Below are 19,630 nucleotides of genomic sequence, written 5' to 3'. Positions count from 1 at the left end.
CTTTCAAAAGACTGCGACTCGCTTCATATGTTGTGATGTTCGTATTAACTAATACAATAACGCAGTATAGGCATTCTAATCATGCTTCACCATATTCCTTGCACAGTGGCTTCGTCCTAACTGGCGCGAAATCATTAACGCCGCCCACAATCAAGCGCCCAGCTCCGTCAAGTGAGCCGAATTCACGGAGGAAATCCGCCGACGTAGAGTGATCCTGCCTTCAAAATAAAAGATTATGTCGCCCTTCCAAACTGGCTCTCGAGCGTAACGTTCGCTTTAGCCGTTTTAATTTGAAATGCATGTGTCGGCCGTGCACGTGTTGTGTGTCAGCACTACTCGAGTGGGACACACTGCTCGCAGCGAGGACTAGTGTGGAGTTGAAACTAGTCTCACTATTCACATTTGCACAGTTTTAGATAATAGTTTGGGATTCATAGCGCTATCTGCTGTCCTTCATGCTCAGTGATTACTTTAATAACCACTAGCTAGCTAGTTTGACCAGCTAACCTACTTTTTAGAGTCATATGTCTGTTTTAATAACCTGCCTTTGTAACGTTAACGCGGAACAAAAATACGTTTACTATTAGCGTTAATCATTCAGAGTACTCTTGTCGTCTGCTTCGCTGTTGACAACAATGAGCAGGTAAGTTAAACATCATTTCTACATCACTAACAAACTGTACGATTTCACAATTTGCAAGAAGTAAATGCTCGTCAGGTATCTGTTAGAGAATGGACCAGTATGATGACTCGTATCTTAATTTCGATGTTTCATGTTTCATTCACCATCTTTACTGTAAATCTCTTTTCTGACACGGGCTAACGTTAAATAATGAAAGCCCAGTCACTGAATCTTCGCTTTGCTCTGAGAGTTGTCGTGTGATATAACAGACCCACAATGAGCTCTACATGTTTTCTACCTCTCCCGGACATGAGGCGGTTTAGGTCTTAGTCATGTTGTTGCTAAGTGAGAGCTTTCTAGATCATAACAGCCATCTTTGTGAGTGTGAACCATGTGAATGGAGTCAGTCAAAAGCTCATCCTCTGGTTTTCACTTGTACTCTTCCTCATGCTGACAGTGTGAAGGAGGAAACCCGAAGTGCCTCACCTCACTGCCCCAAGCCGGATGAGTCTGAGGAGCCACTGGGCACAGCCATGGAGACGGAAGCTGCAGAGGGTCAGTCACAAAGGATCCCACTCCACAGCCCTCAGGGGTCCCGGAGGAGCTTACTGGCTTGAGCTAATCAGAATTTGATTCATGTTCTGATGCTGTCATGTCATTTAATGTTGAAATAGTGAGGGAATGATTTACAGGAAGACGGCATGTCATAGCTCATGAAAGATGATCTCATTTGAAAGTACAATACTGTTATCGGGTGGCACGAAACAGCAAAAAAATTAATCCTGTTGAGGTTATTTTGGCAAAGGTTGTGCTTCTGGTTTGATCAGTTGTTGATTTCATCAGCAGGAATGTTAATTGTCATATCACAATCTCCATTTTGACTGAAATGATAAAAAGTTGATGATCGTGTGACTTGACTGTGACTTATTTATTTTCAGACGTCTGTGTGAAATCTGAGGATATGAATTCTGAAGTGGTCATCACTAAGGCGATGGAAGAGGAAGAGAAGCAGCTGATGGAGGAAGGGGAGAGGAAAGAAAAGGAGATGATGGAAAAGGTGTGTTGCTTAATTCCTCAGAATTTGTGTGTTCTTTTGCCCTTTTCCCCTCAAAAATTGTGTTTGTAAAAAGCTTTAAAATTTGACAACTTTGGTGCTGTTTGTTAAACAGAAATTGTACAGCTTCCACAAATGTAGGGTTTGAAAGGCGTAATTTCCTCACAGATACGATGAGTGACATCTTATTTGTGCTAGTATTAAAAATGTTCAATTGATGTCCCGCCCTAATGATTTCCAACACAGTTATTAATGTTTGATGTATGCTCACCACAAGGCTCGGGAATCATGGCAAAGGGATTCTCATGACATGCGCTACAAGAGACTGCAGCATTTGCTTCAGAAGAGCAACATCTACTCTAAATTCCTGCTGACTAAAATGGAGCAACAACAGAATGAGGTATGCGATGTTTGAACACCACACACGAGACAGTAACTACCTGTGTTGTTATTGTGATGGACAATGTTACATTTTCAAAACGGCCCCCATCAGCCCACCAATCTGCAATTGCTGATGTATTCACTCAGGTGTGCACCATCATGTGCAGTGGGTGGGGAAGACACCATCCTGCTGATTACAGTACTCTTACACCGAGAGACGCTTGGTTGTTTTGCCTGTTTTTATTATTATCATTAGCCTACGTGTTTGCTGTGTGATTGTATGGACCAATAATTTATTCTATTTGAAAAAATTTACCTTTACCTTATCCTCTGACATCGGCAGTCTCTAATGTGAAAAGATAATTTCACTTAAACATTATAGACCAAAGTTTAAGGCTACGCTTTAAGAAAAATCTAATTAAATCTCCTTGAGATCGTTTTGAGCTATAAGCTATGTTGCCAAGATAGCTTTTATATAAACCAACAGGTTGATGCTGCAGTTTGGTTTAGTCTGCATTGTTCATATGCTGAATGTTTAATCTTGTAGGCTTTTTTCTCTCACCCAACAAGTACTTCATCCCTGCTGTTTTCTGTCTAAAAATATGGTTATGAAATGCTGCATGCCGTATTTTTTTGACTGCTGCAGCTGCGCTGCTCGTCAGCTTGATCCAATAATTTGCATCAAAGCCCTGCTCCCCAGGCGGTCTGCCAGCCTTTCTTAGCACTGGTCAGTTCTGTTCCTCCTCAACTCCTTTCTAATCACAGATTTGGCCTGTTTGTATTTATGGCATTTACAGGTTAATCCTTTATTGAGTTAATTTTTAAAGGAGATGCACCATTACTTTAAGAAAAAAAAATGTCAAAAATAACCCTAACCCAGCTGGGGATGGGTTGAGCCTATCTCCAAAAGATGATAGATCAGTCGCCCAACCCTAATCACTACTAACAAAATCACTACTATTTCTCTAAACCATTTTAGGAAAAACTCAGGAAGGAGAAACTTGACAAGAAAACCAAGAAGGTGAGGAAACTTTTACTGACAACACAGTGTAGCTTAGTGTTAAACTACTATCTGAACCTTATTGACTCACCTGTATGTGTTCTTTTTACATGCAGAACGCAAATAGTGCAGAGCCTGAGAAAGGTCAGTACATATTGTAATATTTGTTTTGATTCTACAGCTTTAAAAGCTGTTAAAGTTTGTCAATATGTCAGTTAATACTAACATTTACAAACAGTTTAATTGATAATGGTAAACCATGGTTGTGTAAACTTCAAATCCTCAAGTGTAGTATGTGTATATTTGTATGTGTGATGTTTTTGACTATTTCCTGCTGAAGTAGATAAAAAGAAGAGGAGGAGGGATGACGACTACAAAATAGCAGATGTCATGTCAAAAGAAGTAAGCTCTTATTTGACTTTTTGTCTGTTCTGCATATTTCTCATTTACTGCAATGCTCACATTGGTTCTGCTTGATCTTGTCTTCCAGGAAATAATGTCACAGTCTAAGAAAGCAAAGGTGGAGGAAGAGGTAACAGTTCACTTCAATTTGACTTCATCTCTTCTGAGTACGTGACATGTGAAGACATTTTTAATCATCTAGAAGGAGGAATGTTTGGACACTTGGATAGTTTATGAATTTGAAGTAGGAGTTACTCGATGTATAACACCCAATTTATACATGTGTATGTCAAACATTTGATTATAGAACGGGGCACTGACCCAGAAGAAACTAGAAGCTGAGGATATTGAGAAGATGAGCGATTCTAACCAAGACATCAAGGACCGTCTGTCAGAGAGTGTGCGAGAAAATGCCAAACATCTCCTGCATCCGCACAGGAAGGTGAATGGCCAGCCGGTCCCTGCCCAGCAGCCACAGCACTTCACTGGTGGGGTCATGAGGTGGTACCAGATCGAAGGCATCGAATGGCTGAGGGTCAGTAGGGCTTCACCGACATGGGACTGTGGGGAGAGATTTGTTTTATTTGTTTGACAGTGTGTAATTTGTTAGCTAATACAGCTCTTCGAAACCTTAACAGATTAAAAGTTAAGTTGAGTTTCAAAGATCATCTTGACCTTGTTAAAATAGGAGTTGACAGAACAGACTCACCTCAAGGTCCACTCAGTAGCTGTTCAAGAGCTTTTGATGGTACAATGTATGCATCCCCTCGATGGAGGGGAGTGAGGAACCGGTGATGTATTGGGCAGTTTTCACCACCCTCTGCAGTGCTTTCCTGTCAGACAGAGCAGTTGCCATACCATACTGTTACATGGTTGGTAAGGACGCTCTCAATGGTGCAGCAGTAGAAGTTCACCAGAATCTGAGGAGACAGAGGGACTTTCTTTAGTCTGCTCAGGAAGAAGAGACGCTGGTGTGCCTTCTTGATCAGGGTGGAGGTGTTGAGGGTCCAAGAGAGGTCCTCGGAGATGTGGAAACCTAGAAACTTGAAGCTGGTGACATGCCCCACCGCCATACTGTTGATACAGATGGGGGTGTGTGTGGCATCATTTGGCTTTTTGTAGTCCACAGTAAGGCTGGGATGAAATGTTTCTGTAATGTTGATTGATATTGATAATTATCACAATATGTATTTAACAATAATAATGTTAAATTTACAGATCCCAAACTAAAAGGTTAATTATGGTTTATAAAATACATTTATTTATTGTCAGATACTAGATGACAGATATTCAACAGAACCAACCAACCAAATGGCTTTATGTTAAATACTGAATAAATAAAATGATGAAATAGTGGGAATCTCTCGGCACCTCACGATTCCGTTCGATTCTGTTTCTAAGGTCAAATTTTCGATTCTAAACCGATTATTGATGCATGCTGCATGCTGCTATCGGGGTGTGCTGCGTACCCAGTCCCATTGCCTGATTATTGTGTACACATCTCTTAACTGTCCGTGTTTGAGACACTGCAGGAAGGGGTTAAATGTCATTTCCTGTGTCCAACATGTGGCGCTGTGACTATGACTGCATATTGGCCTATGTGTTCAGGGCTGGACTCTTATCAAACGTGAAGTTTGGTCCAGATAGGAATGAAGAAGTTGGTCCTTTATGAGTTGGTGGCCTGCCAATTATACAACCCATGATTTCTTTTTCGCTGTATATGTCGATGCAGTTCTGTCCGCGGTAGAAAGCAGTTATTAGCACCCCCAGACAGATTGAACTTGCTAGAGAGAGCTGGGAATCCCTCAGGAAATATTTCAGTTGATGTGGTGAGCCCCCCCAGCTCTAGACGCATTGCATGATCAGTATAGTAAGTAGGTACTGGCCTAAACACCAACCAAAGTAAATACCATGGTTACAGTTCAGTGTCTGTAGGTTAGAAACAAATTAGAAAGTTGTTATTTTAGTTAAACAGTTTATAAAGATGATTAAAATATAATAAATGCCTGGTGTTCTTCAGTGTTGAAGTTGCTGTTGAGTTTGTTGTTCCCTCTCTGCTTTCAGATGCTGTGGGAGAATGGCATCAATGGGATCCTGGCTGATGAGATGGGACTGGGAAAGACCATTCAGTGCATCGCTCATGTTGCCATGATGATAGAAAAGAAAGTGATGGGCCCCTTCCTGGTGGTGGCCCCTCTTTCCACTCTGCCCAACTGGATCAGTGAATTCAAACGCTTCACACCAGAGGTAAAAGGATGCATTACTGAGATGACCTCATCTCATCAGACATGTCGACGTCTGAATGTCTGACTGTTCTCTGTAACGCATACAAGTTGTTAGTGAAGACCACAGGAATGAAACAGTTTTAAGCAAGTTTACAGCTGAGATTCATTAAAGACTTGACAGGATTTTTATTGTTTAGAAAGATGGTCTCACATCAAATACGAATTACTAACTTTTAAAGGTCCCATATTATACTGTTTTTCATCAATTTCACACGGCTGTCAGAGGTCCAACAGCTCTGTATTCGATATGCATTGCCCCAAACCCATCCGCGGTCCTGAATTTCAGCTGTCTAAAAGTCGTTCTACAGAGCTCTATTCAGAGCAGTCTGTTTCTGTGCCTGCACCTTTAAATGCTAATGAGCTCCATCTGTCAACGCCTACTTGGAGAGCCCTGCCTGCTACATCACTCTCAGAGAGAGGAAGCCCCTTGCTTAGCAGTAGCATGCGCTAATGTTTATGGTGGATGTATATATGTATCGCTATGGCTTGCAGAGATTTGCTAGTTTGACCCAGAAGGAGAGGCTCCTGAAGAAGTACAGACTCTGTGGCTTTTTTTGTTTGTTCGTATGTGTTGTTACATTTACCACCATGAAGCTAATGGCTTCAGCTAGCGAAAGCTGTGTTTGTCTCCAACACAGTCTCCAAACTCTTAGACACTGTTCGCATCGTCTCTGTCTCCAGTCTGCACGTTTCCAGACTTTTTACTGTGACAACCAAGCTCCATCTTAATATCATTAATATTAGACTCCCTTCAAACTCCTTTGCATAGTGGACCGAAGCGGAGCTAACTAGTTAGCTGATTTCCAGCTGACTTCACCAGACTCGTAAGCAACTATAAATACTATTAAACCACAGCGACACTTCTCAGTGGCTCAGGTGCAGTTGCTGGGTCCGGTATGGTTTGAACTGATCCTTTTACGAGGGTCAGTGTCGAGGCAAAGCCAGCTTTGTACTGACCCTTGTTACTGAAGCAGTCTGATGTGAAGCGATTAGCACACACACAAGCTAACACGAACCGCAGCCGGCACGTTGCCTTAAAATATGAAATGCAACCACCGTCTCTTCTGTTGTTCTGTAGCTGGGACAGAATATAGACACTGATGTTGATTTGTACAACCAACAGCAGAACTATTTGTGTGTCTAGCTTTGAGCAACGACATTGTGAAAAACTGCTGTCTCACTGCTGGACACACCGAACTTCACCTCGGGGATCAACGCCTCCCTCTCAGATATCTCATATCACCACGCAGAGGAGTTCGGCCTATGACGATGACTCATTACGTTATGTATCGAAAGGAGCAGATTCTGAACAGCCTGTAGGAGCTCCGTGTTACCAGTGGGTGGGCTGCAGAGACCATGCAGGAATCACTTGTTTTCCTCATTCTGGGAGTTGGCAGGCTCAGGGAGGACCAGCTTATATATGTAGAGGCTAGAGAAAACGTGTTTTTCATAATCTGGGACCTTTTAAGGGTGTGCTGATCTGGATTCTTGGGTTTTGAGGGAAGCAGTATTGGCCAATACAGATCAAAAGAACGTTCCTATACATTGTCATCTATAGTTGTTTAGTGGCATAGTAAAATCGCCATTAAAATGTTGAGAAAATAATGATATTTATTTCACATTTATTTAAAGAAAGTGGTGTGAAATAATAAAGTGTTTTGGAAAAGTCTGTCTCATTCTCAGTTGTCTCAGCCTTTGTGCCCTGAAGCCACCACACCACCACCTGGTCACTGATGTGAAGTTTCTGTAACTCCAAACTCGAAGTACTTTTTCTGCCAAACTGTACTCAGTTAAAGTACTTCAGTATGTTTATTTACTGTAAACATGTGTTGTCACGTTAAATTGCAGGTCACTGATAAACACTGCATTCCCCTTAACAGAAACTCTCAGTCCTGCTGTGTGTTTAGCCTGGTATGTAGTGTTTGCTCAATCAGCCGTTAACCCAGTCAGCTGTTAGCGCTCTTAGCTCTCTTAGCTCCCCTGCTGCAGGGAATCCCAAGTGATAAATTGATCTGACTACAATGGAGGGTGTCTTCCTGCTGTTACCATGATTATCTGAAACTTTTTACAATATATATTGGACAATACAATCATGTACAATCAATCGAAGCGCCCTCACTAAATAATACTCTACTAACCAGTTATTTGACCACTAATATCAAGTGTCAGTATCTGCTGTAGTGAAGCAGTCTGAGCAGTGTCATGTGTCTTTTGTGTCCCAGGTGTCTGTGCTGCTTTACCACGGCCCAGAGAGAGCCAAACTACTGAAGCAGATCCGTAGGCCTCAGGGGCCCCTCAACATGTGTCCTGTGGTTGTCACCTCCTTTGAAATCGCCATGATTGACAGAAAATTTCTGCAGGTAGTAACCTTGCTCATCCTTGACTGTACAAAGAAAAGCTTATTATGACCTGCATGTTTTACAGGGATTAAATTATTTGTTAAATGATAGTGCAATTGTAGTTTTGTATTCATAACTGCAGGTAGGGTTTGAAGGAAAAAAAAAACAGCAATCGGCATCTATCGTTTTTTTTTTTCTTTTTTGAATAAAGTCTTTATTCACTCTCATATTTCTGTTTTCACGAGTACTGTATAAGAAGCCAGCTGATGTCTGCTCTCTGCTCCAGCGTTTCCAGTGGAAGTACCTGATAGTGGACGAAGGCCACAGGATCAAAAACCTCAACTGTCGGCTGGTACGGGAGCTGAAGATGTTGCCCACCGATAACAAGCTGCTGCTGACTGGTACACCACTGCAGAATAACTTGGCTGAGCTCTGGTCCCTCCTCAACTTCCTTCTGCCAGAGGTCTTTGATGACCTCAAGAGGTATGGAGCCATGTGTTCTCTGTACTTGTTGATTACCAAGTGCTGATCACAGTACTGCTGCGACACACTGCACAGTTTTTTTCCTTCAAAATAGTTTTATCTTTTATCCTCATTTATGGATCTAATTGTGTTCTAACATCTGTACAGCAAAACTAAAACAACACAAATTATGACAATAAAAGACAAATAGAAGAAGTGTCAGATTTTTCTCAAAGGTTGTATCTACATCAATGGCAGAAATGCCACCTGTAGTAGCTACAAGTTGTTTTATGGAGTTTAATGTGGAATCTGTGTTGCTGAATGTTGAGTCATTGCTGACATGTCTTCTGTGCAGCTTTGAGTCATGGTTTGACATCGACACCCTGGGTGAAGCTGAGAATGTGGTGGCTGCTGAGCGTGAGCAGAACATCCTGAGCATGTTGCACCAGGTCAGTCCTCCAAACCATCAGCACACAGTGTACTTGTAGTGTGTGTGTGTGTGTGTGTGTGTGTGAGAATCATTGTACAGTCAATCAAATATTGATTGACTGTACAATTGTACAGCTTGTCAATCATTGTTTTTTTTTTACAATATGAGAAACATAAGAAGAATTTGCTTATTACACACTTGAATTTGCCTCCTGAGTTGAGGTAAATAAATATACATTTTCTAAAGATTTCTCATGTTTCAGATTCTGACTCCATTCTTGCTGAGGAGGCTGAAGTCAGATGTGACACTGGAGGTTCCTCCTAAGAAGGAGATAATTGTTTATGCTCCTCTGACAGCCAAGCAGGAGGTCTTGTACACTGCTGTGGTCAACAAAACCATCGCCAAGGTTTTAGGAAAAGAAAAGGTAACAGCATGAACAATCCGCATGAAGTGCTATCTATCTATCTATCTATCTATTCTTTTTTTCTATCAAAAAGTATAGCAAATACTTACCAAGTGATGGAACTTGTCTGCTCTTTATTTAGACAGAGGCTCCTGCAGTGTTGACGTCAAGTGGCAGGCCGAAGCGTCGCACTCGAAAGGTGGTGAACTACACAGAAACAGGTGAAGACACATCACAGGACCTGGAGAAATATTTTGAGATGGTCTACACTGAGAATGAGCAAAGGTCAGTACAGCCTGCACACAACTCAGCTGCACACTAAAATAATTGAATAGAATTTAGATGCTAGTGTAGGGAGGCTATTACTCAACTTGTGAGTTTGTGTTTTACATATCTGATATCGCTTGCTCATATATTTTCATTGATATTAATGCTCTGCTTTTGTTCTCAGCAGTTTATATATATTGTATAGTTTGTTAGAAAGTGCTGGTTGTTTATCAGTTCTTGCCATTTTTGAATGTCATGCCATGAGTAGCACACCATGTGGCTGTGTAGCGACTAATTGCTACTTCCACTAGCCGCTGAAAGGCTGGGACAGGGAGAATCCACTGTGTCTGATTCGGCGATTAACCACAACATCCACTTGCTTCGTTTGATGGCTTTATTGATGATAATATCAAAGAAAACAAAATTTGGTACTTGCAAAAGGTGATCTCTATGTTCACCCTTTTGCAAGTACCGGATTTTGTTTTGCGATGTTTTGCGTTATTTGTGTGATCAGGCATGTGGTCAACAGAAAATGTGACTCCCAACTCGCCCCCTCTCTTGCAAGCATGCAGGTGACAGGTGTAATAAACAGTCAGTCCCCATTGGTCCAACCCACATGACGTAACACCACAAGTGAAATAAACAATAAACAAATTTAAATCAAATATATGAACTCCTACAGGCTGTGTGTCAATCTTAACTTCCTTTCCTCACGTCTCCTCCAGCTTCTTTCCAGTGCAGGATATCCAGAGCCCGCTGGACACCCACATCAACCTGAAGCTGCAGAACATTCTCATGCTGCTAAAGAGATGCTGTAACCACCCTTATCTGGTGGAGTACCCCCTCGATCCTGCCACACAGGAGTTCAAGGTACCTTACAGTCACCTGTATTTCTAGACGCAGTTTAACTGTAGAGTTTCCAGTGCTTGTGTTTTTCAGCTGTTATTTGGAGTTATTTGGATTGTTTCAATGTGTTGATTAGGTTTTGGCAGTATCTAGGTGTTACAGTATACCAAGGTAAATGGGAGTCTAGAGGGTTCTTCTTTCTAATGCTGCTTTTCCACCAAAGTTTGCGGGTCTACACAGGTTTCATGTCAACCCGCTAAAAATTGCCTACTGACCCCATTCCCACTTCCCAGAGGCAAGACAAGCTGTCTGTGAGTATTTCTTTATATGATGCATTTCGCATCACATAAAGAAATGCATCACATTGTATAAGAAGTAAAAACAATAGACTGCACGAGACCGCATCCCACATTTCTTCCATATATATGCACCATCACCAGATGTTGATAACACATTATCACTTTGCGCAGCCGAATTTAGTGTGTTCATGCTGATAGAAACCTGTCTCTGATTGACCTGAATGTAAATGTCAGACAAATTCCCATTGCACACAGAAGCCCGATCCTTGTGGGTTTAAATGGGGTTTTTGACCAGTGGAAAAGGGGCATAATAGACTGATACACATACGATGTAAAGGCTGACAGCAATAAGTGCATTTTTGGTGAAGGGGACATACAATTAACTTGTCTCAAGAACAAAAAATAAACTACAAAATTTGTTGGCAGACAGAAGTACTCAACCTCTGTGTTCCTTGTGATCTAACCAGCTTATTTTACTCTCAATCCATTTGAACTCAGAACAGTCAGTTTGAGAGAGCACTGAGGATGATGGAACTGTTGTATGAGTATGAGTAAGTCAAATTGACAGTCTTGAGAAACTAGCAATTTTCTATGAAAAAGTTTGACTGCCTCAGGCAATTGTTGATTTGTAATAAAACAGAAGGAAGTTATATTTGAGATTTGATCATGTTTTTCAGTAGTGGCAGTGACATTAAAGCAGCACAGTTGACTGCATGTGAATTGTGTTTTTCGTCTTTTTTGCGTTCCCATCTCCACAAACTGTGTGTCTTGCCGTTGTCCATGCAGATTGATGAGCAGCTGGTGCAGAGCTCTGGGAAGTTTCTCATACTGGACTGCCTGCTGCCTGCACTGAAGGAAAGGGGACATAAGGTGACACAGCACTCACAGCCAAAAGTGTAACATCATCAGCAGTGAAAAAAGATTAGTTAGGACTTTTGAAGTAACCAGTAGCCACGTTTTACTTCTGCTGGTTCAATTGGTTCCAGGTAATGTTGACTTAAATAGAAGTCAGTTAATTGCGTGTACAGTTACCTGCTGTTAACACCCATAAAGTATTCCCATGTCTTGTATTGGCTGATTTCAACAATGCTTTTGTCCGATGATGAAACACTTAACATACCTCGAACCAACAAATATGCGGGCGCATGACTTTATAACCGATGGAGTCATGAGCAGCTGTTGAAATGTCAACATGGTGATCTTGATTCAAAATATGCACTCCTACCACAGTTAAACTCTACCTGAGTAAAACTATTACTGTCTCTGAAACACATGTTTACCTTTAGAATATATCTAAAAATTGACATAGGGTTAGGGTTGGATATAAAATGCTCATGTGCAAAAACAAACCCAGCAGAGTCCTTTGATAGCACGCAATATCTTGTGAATGAGTTGAGTTGTTTTTGCATTCACAATCTTCATTCATAGATTTATTTTTTTAAATGATTTTACCCAGTATTAAGACTGCTGTAGTCTAAGCAATATTGTACTTCTGAGAAGTAAAGATTATTTCCCCTTGATTGAATCAGATTTTAGCTATTTCTCATTCGGGGATACATTCATCATTCCCTTGTCTTACTTCCATCACTACTTACAGTTTTTATAAATTACTTTTAGTTTGAGCATTCCTATTTCAACTTTTGTATTTGAAATTTTACTTTGGATTATTTTGTTATATTTTAAGTTTGTTTTTAAATTACTTTACCCTTTCTTCTTAGGTTTTTTTTTATGACCTGATTATTCCTAATTGTGTTCTAAAATAACAATCTTAATAATTATATTTATGGGGTTGGTATGACTTCACTGAGCTAAGAGGCTGAGTTCCTGCTTCCATCGACCGTATTTTAAATTTTACCCACCACAGACTGGCATTTTTATATCTTGCTGACCGCTCTAAGCTTCATAACGATGTCAAGCAAGTAGAGTGGCTCGTTTCCGCCCGAAAGTCCAAGTAAATCTCAAAGAACAACGAGGGGCTGACCGAACGCCAAGGCGCAAGATGGTGACTCAGGTGCTGGTGGCACATTTTTGAACGCAATGGAAGTTATGACAACCCAGGTGGAAGGCAAAAGTAAAAGACTGCACGAAGCTGAGGGCCAAGTGTCCACACTGGAAGACATGCTAGCTACCACAGAAAACAAGCTCCCAGAAGTTGAGAAGAAATTACAAACTCTCACTGACTAAGCAGGAGAACAGGATGGGACAATATCAGGGTTGTTGGCTTAAAGGAAAGAGCTGAAGGTGAACCTGTTGCTTTCTTTGAACACTGGCTGCCGAAAATACTGAACTTGGGTACTAAACGGGGCATATTTAAAACCGACCGGACGCACAGAGGGCTTGGACCTGCCCATGGCGACTGCCCCAGACCCATCATCATCAAGCACCGAATGCAATACATCGGATGAACTAAGAAAATCCTTCCTGGATCAAATCAGTTTCCCCTCTCTTACAGAAGAACAACTAGAGCTCCTAAATAGCCCGGTTACCAGGGAAGAGGTCCTGGATGCTATTTGCACACTTCACAGTGGGAAAGCACCAGTGCCGGATGGCTATGGGCCAGAGTATTATAAAAAAATTAGCAGAGTTGTGGTGGGCCCTCTGACTGATACGTTTTTCCTCCTTTAGCCAATATCTCTTTAATCCTGACGATTCTTATTGACCTTTCAGCCATACAAATGTGGACAGCAAAATTCTTTCTAAAGTGCTGGCCAGAAGATTGGAGAATGATTTACCTTCACTTATAAATGACGATCAGACAGACGTTATCAGGGTGAGGTACTCGTACTCTAATGTCAGAAGACTTCTTAATGCGGTACAGTATTTCTTGGAGATGCGACACCGTGCATCTAGCTATATCATTGGATGCAGAAAAGGTGTTCGGTAGGGTGAGTGGAGGTTCATGTGGGATGTCCTGAGCAGGTTTGGGTTAGGAGAGGAGTTTATAAATTGGGTAAAACTTATTTATCATTCACCAGAGGCCTGTGTCATTGCCTTATGCCATTTTTTGCAACCGAAGGAGAGAAACTACTCCATACTCCATAGATCCCACATATCACCATTCATTCTTAACAAGATGGATAACTGGACCTCTCCCCTTTGCATCAAATGTAAATTGTCTGTTGGGGCATACATTCAGTGCTTCTAGGAGTATTGTTTGATTGCAAGATTTTGGAGCAATGTTGCCCAGGAATTGAGTAAAATTTCCCCACTTAAAGTTACAAAGGATTCTGGCCTCTTCATATTAAGCTTGCCTTCCAAAACATTATCTCTGAGTAGAACAGATTTTAACTTTCTGCAGTAAGGACAGTCATGAGCTTCCTGAAGTCAGTTTAGTTTGGATGGTGGTTTATATTGCTTCCTGTTTTGATATCTTTGAGAATACAGAGAGCACTTGTATGTTGTTTTATGTTTTGTTTTGATAAAAATCAATAAAATCTATTTAAAAAAACATAAATGATAAAAAATAATTGTATTTATTTTACTTCTAATTTTCTCTGTGGCCTTTTCATTTTACTCATGACCAAAGTAATTTTCCATACAGAGGATTCCCTGAGTGAACAGTGAATCTCTGACAATTTCTGACTGAATGTATGAACGCACCATACTTGTAGCTAAATATTTAGCAGACTACTGAAAGCAGCTGTGCACCATCTGAGAAAAGTAAGGTGTATGTATTGAAGTATGAAAGCATATTCTGCCAGGATTCCCCCAAATTTAGGATATGACCTATTTAAGATACTCAAAAGACAAATTCACGTTGTAATTTGTCTCAAATTAGTTCAGTGAATTGAACCCACTCTGCTTTGTGGTAATGAATTGAAGCCCACAGACATTTGTAGATTATGACCACCTAGAAAGGCCATCCTTTGAAAGAATGCACACACTGAATTTAGTATAGGATCCTGCATCCTGTGAAGGACAACCTCTTACAATGCCTGCTGATCTGAATCAGGCTGATTTCCATTATTAAGTACAATGCAGATACAATGAAATAAAAATTGACTTAATGTAAAAAAAATATTGTACAGTAGGTTTATGTTTTAGTTATTAAAATTTGACTAACTGTATGGTGCTGTAAATCCTGGCATATTTAAGGCCTGTGATAAATTGTAATGTATATACATTACAGGAATTAAGTATGCTGTGTGTTTGTTGCCTTTGGTCTATTCCATACTAGTATGTTTCTGACTTCTGTGTGTGGTTGATGGTCTTGTTGTGGTCCAGGTTCTGATCTTCAGTCAGATGACGTCCATCTTGGATATTTTGATGGATTACTGCTATCTGCGGGGCTTCCAGTACAGCAGACTCGACGGCAGCATGTCATATGCAGACAGAGATGAAAATGTAAGTTAACAAACATGTTTTACATCTAATATATTGTAAAGCATACTGAGCAGGTGACTGTGTGGCTGTGTATACTCGGCTCATTAAGAGAGATAGAAAGGTGTGTGAGGCTCTTGTGCCTATCCAGTATTGGCAAATAACAAATTTGCTGCTCTCAGGGGATTTCTCTGCAGTTTCCAGACCTGCCAACATGTGCATATTTTTGTACTCGGTACGGATTTTGACCCTTAAGTATGCTGATACAGATTTTGTAGCATCTCACAGTTTGCCGTTTCAGTTTCTATGCAAGGGGGGTGGGGGGGTGGAGTTATACACTTGAGGGGAGCCTTCAGTTCGATGAAAACAACTTTTCTAAAATCTGTACAACTCATTTTCAATTTTCATCTAGCAGATGTGTTCAGGAAGATCAGTAAGCATGTTGCATTCTCTGTCAGATTGTCAACACGATTTAAAAACTAGTATATATTTTGAAGGCTGCTCAAACACATGAAGACTCACAGAGGCTCCGTGTCATTGCTACGTCATCTTAAATTGGCGTGTCAATCGACCCCAGAGGGTTAACACCAAATTTGAGATCCTTGAAATATGGGAAGTTTATATCTCTTGAACGGCTACACCGATTTTTAAGAAATGTGGTCGGTATTGTTTAGGGCCAATCCTGACACCATATCTTGAAGGTGGTCATGACTGGTCAATGTGGGTGTGGCTTATTATGAGATAAACAACAAACATTAATTTCAGCCAAACTATTATGCTGAGAGATTTGAAATATATAGTACATATAGAATAGGACACAGGTTTTCCATACCAAAAATTGCACGTGCTCCACTAGGTGGCACTATAATGGATGCAATCGCGTTTTTTCCGGTAACTTCCACATTTTAAATAACACATTTGCAAAACTTATATCCATATGTTCCCTGAATAGAGCTGGAATAGAGTTTTCTGACATAGGACACGCCCACGTCTGCTGCACATTTTGTTCGCTAAATCGCCACATATGCAAAACCTACTTTTTCGAACTCCTACAATTTAAGCGCCATCTATCTGAAACTTTGCACATAGAATCTCCAGATGTGTCTGATGAAAAGTTGTCAAAAGAATTTTGGCACTCCAAAAAATCTGCTAGTTATAACCAAACAATCTTTTTTGCTAGCTAAAAAACACATATTGTGTCATATTTCAGTCAAACTAAATGCTTTCAACATCAAACTTAAGTCAGTTGTTCCTCAAGTCATCCAGAGGCTCTGTGCCAACTTTGGTGCAAATTGGCCAATAGGTGGCACTATAATGGATGTAAATGCGTTTTTGCCTTTAACTTCCACATTTTAAAGAGCACATTCATAAACATCATATTCATGTATGTATGTATTCCGAATAGAGCTAGGTTTTCAGACATAGGTCCCGCCCACTTCTGCTGCACTTTTCCTTTGTTAAGTCACCACACACTAATCAACATAAATGCATTTTACCTTGTCACTCTCATTTTTTGTTGCAATAATAGAAATGTAATGAAACATGTGGGGTCACTCCTGAGGCCAGCCATATAGTTAAGTAACGATTGGTCAAAGTGGGCATGATTTAGTACAACAAATCCAAATTGGCACACATTCAGCCTTTTGCACTTCCAGTGCACTTCCAATCACAGCAAATACCACGGCTGAGACGCTGGCCTGTGTCCTCACATTTGCCCAGAGCCCGTCATCCGTTGGGGCCAACTTCCGTGGGGTCCGAGTCGCACAGGGGGGCTTGACCCCCATTCATAACTGCTTGCAGTTCTAGTCCCAATCGAATTAATGAACATTAAAAATGACCATGACATCATAACAGGGAGTCCAGCTGTGGCAAGCTATTGTAGCTCAAGTTAATGATGCATAGCATAGGCCTATTGGCTAGGCCAATGTGATGGCAACTGACACAATAGTCATTTAATGTAATAACACCCTTTTAAAAGCCTATCTGAAATAATCTGACCCATGTACTCATAAAATGTCTTCAAGGCTGGCAGGTCTGAGTTTTTCTAATTTGTAAGAACCGTGACATGTTCATCCTGCGGCATCACCAGCTTCTTCTTGTCCAATAGATGACCAAGTTTTCCAGAGATCCAGAGGTGTTCCTGTTCCTGCTGAGCACCAGAGCAGGTGGACTGGGGATCAACCTGACAGCTGCTGACACTGTCATCATCTTCGACAGTGACTGGGTGGGATAACAAACTGAAGCCATGTTACCATTCGAAGTGCTTCTCTCTATGTATTGCATTTAGTCAATGTGGTGTTCACCGCCCCCTTCTCAGAACCCTCAAGCTGACCTGCAGGCTCAGGACCGCTGTCATCGAATCGGGCAAACCAAACCAGTGGTGGTGTACCGCCTGCTCACAGCCAACACCATCGACCAGAAGATCCTGGAGAGGGCTACAGCCAAAAGGAAGCTAGAGCAGATGGTCATCCACAAGAGTGAGTGGCTGCAATTTTATGGCATACCCCCAAATTCATACACCACAGCAGACAATTAATACAGACCTGTTTGATCTAATCAGGCACCAGAGATTACAAGCACAAGGTGGTTTGAAATCTGCGCTTAGTGTAAACTTTAAAGATTGCTTCTTTTCTTTTGCCACAGATAAGTTCAAAGGTGGGAGGGCAGAGCTGAACCAAGGTAAAAGCTGCATTGATCTGGATGAGCTGATGGAGCTGCTCAAAGCCAGAGGCACTGAGAAGTAAGAAATCATCTGCTACTAACACATTTAAATGTTTAGAGAAAATACACGAAAAGTGCAAATTGGTTGGGACTGAACTTGTGGACAGAAATGGAGGGTAACGTTTGGCTCTAACTTTTGTGCCTCTCAGGGAAGTGAAAGCATCAAGGGGGAAAGTGATCAGTGACAAGGACCTGGAAGTTTTGCTGGATCGCAGTGACTTAATGGGTGAGAAGACACACAGCTCAGCAGCTTTCAGGAAGTCATGTAAAATATATTGTTGTTGGAGACCACGTTCTTAGCTGCAAAATGAATGAATGCTGAAGCTGCAATGGTTTTAATTTTAGATCAATTTTAGTGTGCTGAAGTGTTGTCTGTGTTTTCAGACAAAGGAAGTGGGAGCACGAAGAAAGAGAAGGTGGGCGTCTTCAGAGTGATCGATGACAGAGAGTCATCAGAGATCATGTTGACCTGAGCACTTGAAATCTTCAGATAGGACCTTGAGACCAGATTTCTGCTGCACCTACTGAAGATGGCTTATAACAACTGTCACGTGTAGTAGATATTGAAGCTTCCAGAAAGTACTCTGAAACAGCTGTTTGTAGACTGAATAGTGTATTTTTTTTCTTTTTCTTTCTTTACTGACTTGATAGTCCTGTTTATCAGGTGTTTTGTGTTGAAAACAGTCTATGTACCCTGTTTAAGACTCAACCTCCATCAGGGTTCTAAAGTCTGTCAATGATCATTTTCATGCCAAAAGATGAAGAAAAAAGGGTTCTGTTTGTGTAGATGGTTGAGTTCATTTTCTCCTTGCCAGTGCCATCAACATGATCACAGGGCACTAGAACCTTCTAGCAATACCCACAACACATTATCTTTATTTTAAATTGTCCTCTGACTGTTAACATGCACATGGTCTGTGCATCTGTTTAACAAGAAAAAGCTATAGTGACATGATTTAATTGAGTTAGTCCTCTTCAGTTTTAAATGTCCATTCGAAACAGATGATCTTTAAATATGTTATCATAGCACTTTCATGCAGGTTCAGCATTCATTTTCTTTCATATCTTTTTTATATAAATAAACCGTGGCCTCATATGAGTTTTTCCCCAATTTTTTCTAGTTCTCCACTTTCCCTGTGAGCCTTTTAGGTTCCTGTCAACTTGTTAGTTACTACGGCCTTTGACAGTTCACTTTGAATTGCATTGGTTCCTTTTGCGATTCCTTAGGTGATTAAGTCTCTCCAGAATTATTTTCATCTATACCAAGCTCTAAGACTAGAAGCAGATTTTGTAAAATGTTTTCTACTGATGGGGTTGATTTTGTAGTGTCCAGTCTTTAGAGCATGCACGCTAGTTTATATAGTGCAATTAATATGCTGGTCCTTAAATTGCAAACTTGATCCAATTTGACATATTTGCACCCTCAAAAGTAGAATGGTGTCACATTTTGACTGGCTAGATTTACATAATACTTTTGTCTTAACACATACTGTACAGGTATGTGATAACTTTCTGGATCACTCCCAATGATAAAAAAGCCCAAACCTTACTTTGAAAATGCAACTAGTAGTCACTTAAGAGCAGAGGAGCTTTTTGTTGTACAGGAGCTTCCTTTCCCTGAAGTTAAACTTCCAGATTACGGGGCGCCGCTTAGCTTGGTTTGTAGCACGCAACCCATGTGCCGAGGCTCTGCAGTGGACCTGGGTACGACTCCCGGCCCGGGTCCCTCTGCTGCATGTCACTCCCCCTTTCCTACCCTGTTTCCTGTCACACTCTTCAAGCTGTACTATCAATAAAAT

The 19,630-nt window shown here is 41.0% G+C and overlaps 1 protein-coding gene across 2 annotated transcripts; it reads left to right on the top strand.

The window, feature by feature from the left end:
- Window positions 1–304: 304 nt before the first annotated feature.
- hells (helicase, lymphoid specific) lies at window positions 305–18,927 on the top strand. Of its 2 annotated transcripts, none has more exons than XM_037123566.1 (23): window positions 305–643; window positions 1,080–1,177; window positions 1,561–1,679; window positions 1,954–2,076; window positions 3,037–3,078; window positions 3,174–3,201; window positions 3,398–3,459; window positions 3,548–3,589; window positions 3,767–3,994; window positions 5,524–5,706; window positions 7,967–8,104; window positions 8,370–8,566; window positions 8,901–8,994; window positions 9,238–9,399; window positions 9,521–9,663; window positions 10,371–10,515; window positions 11,577–11,660; window positions 15,015–15,134; window positions 17,218–17,334; window positions 17,428–17,587; window positions 17,754–17,850; window positions 17,981–18,057; window positions 18,216–18,927. In XM_037123566.1, the coding sequence occupies exons 1-23, from the start codon at window positions 636–638 to the stop codon at window positions 18,302–18,304; spliced, it is 2,556 nt and encodes an 851-aa protein (XP_036979461.1). In that variant the 5' UTR covers window positions 305–635; the 3' UTR covers window positions 18,305–18,927. The 2 variants fall into 2 exon arrangements, with proteins under 2 accessions (XP_036979461.1, XP_036979462.1); XM_037123567.1 differs by having other exon boundaries at window positions 3,401–3,459; window positions 18,216–18,304.
- Window positions 18,928–19,630: the final 703 nt, after the last annotated feature.

This window comes from Acanthopagrus latus, chromosome 15, assembly GCF_904848185.1.
Source record: "Acanthopagrus latus isolate v.2019 chromosome 15, fAcaLat1.1, whole genome shotgun sequence".
NCBI classification, from domain to species: Eukaryota; Metazoa; Chordata; class Actinopteri; order Spariformes; family Sparidae; genus Acanthopagrus; species Acanthopagrus latus.
The sequence above is the reverse complement of the archived record's forward strand: the minus strand, read 5'-3'. Positions and strand labels throughout refer to the sequence as shown.

Excerpts from the sequence above, each read along its gene's own strand:
- hells (XM_037123566.1), top strand. Across the intron at positions 5,707-7,966 it reads TCAAACGCTTCACACCAGAG|GTGTCTGTGCTGCTTTACCA; the intron begins GTAAAAGGATGC and ends TTTGTGTCCCAG. Across the intron at positions 11,661-15,014 it reads TGAAGGAAAGGGGACATAAG|GTTCTGATCTTCAGTCAGAT; the intron begins GTGACACAGCAC and ends GTTGTGGTCCAG.